An 8,055-nucleotide genomic window follows, 5' to 3' on the forward strand; every position below is an offset into this window, starting at 1 on the left:
GGTAGAGGCCAGGATTCTGATACATTTCTTAAGAAACACTGAATACCCACCTCAGGTTAGAAGTTTATGTTAATGATCCCTTAACTGTGATATGATAATCTATATAGCTAATATAATAAATTTTGTAACAAATAAAAATAAAATAAAACTAAGGGTTGTCTATCTTCAATTTTTTATAATTTAATTTTGCTTTATTTTCCTTTAAGGAAGAAATGAATAAGTTATAAAAAAAGGTAATTTAAACTTGAAATAGACTTAAGCTTATAATACACAATACATTAAAGGTAATTTGTTCAGAGAGTTATTTATTTATTTATTTATTTGGTTTTTTTTCTTTTTTTCTTTTTATTTTTTGTTGAAAAAAATTTCTGCCTCCTCCCCGTCTCCCTATGTTCAATTTTAAAAAATAAGTTTACCAATATCATCATTTCTAAAATCATATATAAATATACAAGTAACATTAGATGCACCAGGCAGTTTGAATTTGTAATTTAGGAATAAATATGTTTTGTGTGTGTTTGTGCATTTTCAACTATTCAAGAAAAAGAGGTCATGAATTAAAGAAAGAAGAAGAGGAAAATTTTGGAGTAAGAAAAGGGAAGAGGAAATGGTGTAATAACATTTTAATCTCAGAAATGAAAATAAAAATATTTAGAGAATAGTTTCATAATGGAAATTATAGCAATTATTACAGCATGTAAGAGACTTGGGCAAACCCAAGCAGGCCAAATCCTAGCCTAGAGAGAAGTTAAACACAAATTCCTACCCCTAGCCATGGAACTCTTGGCAGATGTCAACTACAAGGGAGGCAAAGACAGTTTTCTTTAAGAATGTAGACCTTGGTAAGTCAAGCATACTAATGAATATTTGTGCATCACCAATTAATTTTAAGGTCAAAATAAATATATAATTGTAAAGAAAACTGACACAAAGTCATATCAACAGGTAATGAGTTCATTTCAAAAGATTTGGAGGGGTTTGAATATGATTAAAACCGTCTCAAAGAACTAATTATTTTTAAAATTGAAGCCAAGTATGGTGGTGCATGATTTCATTGGAGGATGAGCAAGGAGTATCATAAGTTTCAGGTGAGCTTAGATAACAATCAAATCCTGGCACATAATATTTTTTTTTCAACTATGTAATGAAATATGAGAAAGGGATACTAGTACCAGGATCTCACATGTTTTGAGTGGCCAATGATTTCACACAATGTTAAGGATTATGTGGTTCTAGGTTCTAAAGCAGAAAGTTGGAATTTGAATAAGAAGTTGAAGTTAATAAAATTACTGAGACAAGTCTTGTTTAACAGAAAAAGATGCTTTAATTACATTAGACTTTTAGCAGTAATTGAGTAATTGAGGCCCTGTGTATCTTCACAGATTTTGTGATAGAAGACTAGTAAATAGGAAAATCTATTATTTCCCCAGAGAGCAAATCCCTTTAAGACTGACTGTCATCTACTAGAGTAGAATTTAGACAATAAATAGAAAGATAAATAAATAAAATAATTTGTAAATACTAAAGGAGTAAAGGAAGACAACATGGGATTAATTATTGAATGGTGTGAATGTTTTTGATTCCCTGAGACAGTGAAATGTTACTGAGATCATCAACACCCTTATTTGTTTTCTTTGTTAACTATATATTACACAAGTACCAAATCTTCAGAGAGTTTCTGTACCTTTGGGAAGGAATTGCTAGTGTATTTTTAAATTCTAGCTCAAGATTTCCAAATAATATAGAATCTCTGTGTTTGAAGCAAACATCTTAAGGTAAGTGAATAAAATTTCTCAGAAAGTTGAATAACTCTTGAATTACAACTGAGTGGTACTGCTCAAATTCTATTAAAAATTATTAATCCATCAACACTGCAGGTTCATTTTGCTCACCATAGCACTGTACATACCAAACTTTAAAAATTAATTTCAATCACAATCCAGCTGGCCTTGGTGAGCTCCCAATAGATCAGCCCCACTGTCTCCGTGGGTGGGTGCACCCCTCTTGGTCCTGACTTCCTTGCTCATCTTCTCCCTCCTTCTGTTCCTCATTGGGACTTTGGGAGCTCAGTCCAGTGTTCCAGTGTGGGTCTCTGTGTCTATCTCCATCCATCGCCAGATGAAGGTTCTATGGTGATATGCAAAGTATTCATTAGTATGGCTATAGGATAGGATCATTTCAGGTTCCCTATCCTCAGCTGCCCCAGGAACTAACTGGGGACCTCCCCTTGGGCACCTGGAAGCCCCTCTAACCCGGACTCTCTGAATATGGCGGACAATGAGGGTTGCTGAGAAGCCAAGACAATGGCACTGGGTTTTGATCCTACTTCTTGTTCTGGCTTTGTGGGGGCTTAGCCAGTTTGGATGTTCACCTTCCTAGACCAGGATGGAGGGGGGAGGACCTTGGACTTTCCACAGGGCAGGGAACCCTGACTGCTCTTCAGACTTGAGAGGGAGGGGGAGAGGAGTGGGGGGAGGGCGGGAGGAGTGGGAGGCTGGGAGGAGGCGGAAATTTTTTTTCTCAATAAAAAAAAGAAAGAAAAAAATTAATTTCAAAACTACATTGTCTCATTTAATTCTTTAAAAGAAATCCCACAAAATATAGGGACCACTAAGGTAATTAATTTATAGTTAATTACTAAGCTGAATTCACCCACAATTTGATGTCATGTAGAATATTTCAAAAACTATCTTAAAATTCATAACACTATGATAAATCATTTGTAATGAAGCATTTGTTTTTAGATTATATTCACTTACTTCCTAAGTGACTTCAAACACAAAACTTGCAAAAACAAAACAATTGCTCTAAAAACAGCAGAAAGAAGGGAAATCATGGATTTAATATATTCTCATTCTCTCATTTTCTGCCTGAATGTACACTGTTCATATGTTTAAAAGCTAGAGATTTATAGAAATGATTTCCATATTTTGTGTTAAACAGAGAAGTAAAACATCAAATTTTATTTTCATTTACACACATATATATTTGCTCTCTATATATCATATAAATATTATTTAAATATGTATATTTAAATGCTGATTACTTTATCGGTAACTTAATACACCCTGTGAGCACCTGTGTTCTTACATATTAAATATCTCTTTTCTTAGATGCTCATTCATGCATATCAAGAATTGCAGCAGATAATTGTTTTGTCAGATAACATTGTGTATTACAGAACAAGGACAGTAGAATTGCAGAAGATGCAATAGGGGAGAAAACAGTAAGTGCCAGCAATCTCTATCTTTCTGTGACTGCAGAAAGCACCTAACCTGCACAACTGAAAGTTGCTCATTTCACTCTCATCATATATAATAATTCATTTCCAATCAAAGATTAGTTATGTAATATCCTTCTTCATCTGTGACATCCACTATGGATTACTTTGTTAAGAATTTTAAATACTATGTTAGGCTCTTCTGTCCCTTAGAGATGACAATGTCAAAACACATTCATCTATAGTATTTACATGAGGTATTTGAACTTACCTATGTGTATTCTAACATGACCAAATTTTCTGATGTCTAGATAATATTGTGTTTCACAGACATGATTTTATTGATTTTTTCTTTTTTTATTTTTTAATTTATTTATTTATTAAAGATTTCTGTCTTTTCCATGCCACCGCCTCCCATTTCCCCCCCTCCCCCAATTAAGTCCCCCCCCCTCAGCCTGAAGAGCAATCAAGGTTCCCTGCCCTGTGGGAAGTCCAAGGAACCCCCACCTCCATCCAGGTCTAATAAGTTGAACATCCAAACTGCCTAGGCTCCCACAAAGCCAGTAGGATCAGAAACCCATTGCCATTGTTCTTGAGTTCTCAGTAGTTCTCATTGTCCACTATGTTCAGAGAGTCCGGTTTTATCCCAGGCTTTTTCAGACCCAGGCCAGCAGGCCAGCTGGCCTTGGTGAGTTCCCAATAGAACATCCCCATTGTCTCAGTGTGTGGGTGATTTTTTCAATTGATTTTTTTTGGCTCCTTTCATTACTGTTACCTGCTGTTCTTCCAATAGTCAGCTGGACTTAATGGCTTTCATATGACTCCCTACATTTTTCTATTTTTTCTCTTAAATTTTGAACTCCTCTATATCCATCAAAAGTATTTCCTAAGAAAACACGAAGCTACGCGTAAACAAGCATGGATGCATAAAAGGAAGAATCTTAGTACATGAATATTATGATTACTATATTGCTTTGTATAGATATTTTCTCATATTGTTTTGTAACCCTGAGGTTTTAACTCACCAATTGTGCATCCCCAGACAAGTAAGATATTCCTGCTCATTTCCTATTGGGTTCTGCCAAAACATACAAATATAAGGTTTGCTTGCGTTAATACAGCAATTTAACCTCAAATTCATTTGTATTTTATCTGGACGACTATTGCTTACAAACAGGAATTCAGTAAGTAATATATGCACCTAAAATAACCTGTAATACCTACTAAATATCAAATATGGCATTTGCTTCTTTCTGCTGTGCTGCATGGTGTGAGGAGCTTTGTATGGGTAGAAACTAAAAGTCTCTCAGTCTGATTCATACGGTTAACTCATCAAGATGAGAGCATCCATCTGAAGGTATTCTACTCTTAACAGGACTCAACATGTTTGTAATTCTGAAACTATTCTAAAAGCATGGTCCATTTTGCTTTGTTTTCTGGGACAGGCTATCATTATGCAGCCCAGCCTAAAGAATCACTTATAATAATGATTCACATTCATTATTTTGTTATACCCTGTGCAATAATATCTCATCAAATCTTGCTTTAAAATACACATATACACTGAATCCTCTTAAGAAGTTGTACAAGGACTTCAAAAGTATAGTGAAATATCTTTCTCTATTATTTTTGGATCATAGGAAAGTTTCTCAAGCAACATAAAGTTAGTTTACTTATTGATTTCACGAATGTTTCCTCCGTTTATTTTTCTCACATTTAAAAAATGGTTTAAAACCATATCCATTTCATGACATGATAACTTCCTCTTTGGTGAAATTACTAGCAATATATTACTAGTATTTCTATAGTATATAACTTACTATAGTAATTTGACATGCATGGGTGTTTTATCTGCATCTGTGTCAATGTGTCAAATGTAGGTATGGTGCCTACAGAGGCCATGAGAAAAAAAAACTCTGGGCCTAGAGTTTAAAAAGTATGTAAACTGTCATGTGCATACTAGGAAATGAACCTAGGGCCTCTGGAAAAGTAGCCAGCACTCGTATCTGGGTGACATTCCTACTGCCTGCAAGAAAAGAACGTTTCAATACCAAATTAATCAATACAATTATCAACATTAACATTTAAGAAACACTTATTTCAACTATGCTTGAGCTTCAGGAGACATGAAAGAAATAAATAAGGAAGCATGGAGCTCTGAGCTAATAGATTAGGAAGAAGGTCAGTGAGAGAATGCCTTCAAATCCTGCAAGGGAATAAAGTCCCTAAAGGAAAGACTGATTTATTCTTAATCTTCAATACTTAAAGAGTTAAGTTTATGTACAAACTTAGGTGACATGGGCATAAGAATGGGCAGTCTATAAGGTGGTGTGCAAACTCAAATGCTAAAATCATTCTTTTTTCTACATGCCTTTATAAACCATGAGATCTCAAATCTATACAAAAAAATCACAGGCAACGAAATAATGCTGAAAGCAAGAGAAAGAGTCTTACCTAGGGAAAAACACCTTGTTTTCCTATACAATATCAAATGGACATCCATGAAAACATGCATGCAAGTGACATAATACAGACTGAGTAGGTTGTAAAAAGGGTTGTATATGTATACACTTATTCATATATACATATGGCAATAAATAATGAAAAGTGGGTCACGAATTTTAAACAGAACAAGGAGAAGTATATGGGAAGAGTTTAAGGGAGGAAAGGCAAAAGAGGAATGATGTCATAATATAATATCAAAAGCTTAAAAGTAATTTTATTATTGTTTATGGAGTGCACAAAGATTTCGGGAGAAAGGAGGTTATCAGAGATGCAATCTGTCGATGACAAACAGAAGTTAAGAGTGACCAGCAACCCTTTCTTTCCTTTCTTCTTGTAGATAATATTTTATAAGTACTGGAGATTATGAACCACTCTTCAATGACTGACTTCATCCTTGAAGGACTAACAAAACGCCCAGAGCTTCAGGTCCCACTGTTCATCTTGTTTTTTCTGATATATGTGATCACAGTGGTGGGAAACTTGGGCATGATCCTTTTAATCACCATCAGTTCTCAACTTCACTCTCCAATGTATTATTTTCTCAGTCACTTATCCTTCATTGACCTCTGCTACTCCTCTGTCATCACGCCTAAGATGTTGGTGAACTTTGTATCTGAGAAGAACATCATCTCTTTTACGGGGTGCATGACTCAGTTTTACTTCTTCCTCATTTTTGCCATTGCAGAAGGCTACCTCCTTACAGCCATGGCCTATGACCGCTATGTTGCCATCTGTAGCCCACTGCTTTACAACATTGTCATGTCCCAAAGGGTCTGTTCCATAATGATGACTGTGGTATACTCACTGGGTTTCTTTGGGGCTACTGTTCATACAACACGCATGACAATGTTGTCCTTCTGTGGGTCTCATAGTATCAGCCATTATTTTTGTGACATTCTGCCCTTGTTGTCTCTGTCTTGCTCCAGCACCCATATCAATGAGATACTGCTATTTATTATTGGTGGAATTAATACCCTAGTGCCTACACTGGCTGTCATCATCTCTTATGCTTTCATCCTAACTAGTATTCTTCGTATCCGCTCCACTGAAGGACGTTCCAAAGCCTTTGGCACTTGTAGCTCCCATATTTTGGCTGTGGGAATCTTCTTTGGGTCTATAACATTCATGTATTTCAAGCCACCTTCCAGCAATAATACGGAAGATGATAAAGTGTCCTCTGTGTTCTATACCACAGTGACCCCAATGCTGAATCCCCTAATATACAGCCTGAGAAACAAGGATGTAAAGAATGCACTGAAAAAGGTGGTTAGGGGAAGGCAGTCATCTTAAAATTGAGAGGAAAAAAATAAAACAAAATAAGTTCTCACTGTTTCTTTGTATATTTTCTTTCCTCCAGGGAAAATAGTTATTTTAGCTTTGACAATGTTTAAAGTATTTTTAAAGATTATCAAGCAAGATAATTTACTGATGGATAGGGATCTTTACAAATATAGGCAGGGAATATAAATTGCTGAAAGAGGAGTGGTTACACACTGAAATATTTGGATTATAGTAAAAATACTGCTCTGATTTGCTGGATCATAATGATAGCATAGGCATGTTTAAAGAAAGGTCTTCCTGAATGTTGGAAAAATGAACTAATTCATATTCATATCTGTTTCTTTTGACCACAAGGTTGAAACTGTGGTGATAGAAGTACATAACAAGGCATTCTAGGAGCCGCAAGAAGCTCAGAATTATTTCTCTATTTCTTTACTGGGAATGTCTAGGGGGATTGAGTAAAGTCCAATCATCATTTGGGCCAGTTAAAATTAATTTTAGACATGTCTCTATACTTGTAGCTTAGCAGTTACTATAAATTTAAATCCCTATATTTAAGGAAAGCATTATAACAACTGTAAAAATTAATACAGAATTCAAGAAATGCTTTGTTAGTTTGTGATTGCTTCCTTATGAAGAGTGGTTTCTCTTACATTGCACAAGATAATACAAGCTGTGTTAGACTAAAAGAGCTGTTGTGATGGACGCAATATCATAGAATGCACTAGACGATAGCTTACAAATGGGAACTGTGAGAAAATTCTTCGTGTCCTTAAAATGAAACTATATTCTACACCTATACCTCTGACACTGAATAAAGATGAAATTATTTTCTTCAGATTATGTCCCATCTCTTGTTTTTCCATCTTTAAATGTTGGTTCACTCATGTATATTGCAGTTATCCAAATTGTGTTTAAAATGAAATCGTAGACCTACAGTGTGGTTAAATTCAAGCAGTTTTCTTTTGAATAAAAAGATAGTTATGACTGAATATTTTAGGTACCTAAGGAAAATATCTATAAAATATCTATTTATACTTAATTAAACA

At 34.9% G+C, this 8,055-nt stretch overlaps 1 protein-coding gene across 1 annotated transcript; it reads left to right on the top strand.

Moving 5' to 3' along the window:
• Window positions 1-6,082: 6,082 nt before the first annotated feature.
• Window positions 6,083-7,015, top strand: LOC101984349 (olfactory receptor 8D2-like). Its single transcript, XM_005347094.2, has one exon. It carries the CDS (start codon window positions 6,089-6,091, stop codon window positions 7,013-7,015), a length of 927 nt encoding a protein of 308 aa, XP_005347151.1. The 5' UTR covers window positions 6,083-6,088.
• Window positions 7,016-8,055: the final 1,040 nt, after the last annotated feature.

Source organism: Microtus ochrogaster, chromosome 5 (assembly GCF_000317375.1).
Source record: "Microtus ochrogaster isolate Prairie Vole_2 chromosome 5, MicOch1.0, whole genome shotgun sequence".
Classification (NCBI taxonomy): Eukaryota; Metazoa; Chordata; class Mammalia; order Rodentia; family Cricetidae; genus Microtus; species Microtus ochrogaster.

What these genes read in the sequence shown, in the direction of transcription:
- LOC101984349 (XM_005347094.2), top strand. Translation starts at nt 6,089, where the DNA reads ATGAACCACTCTTCAATGACTGACTTCATCCTTGAAGGACTAACAAAA.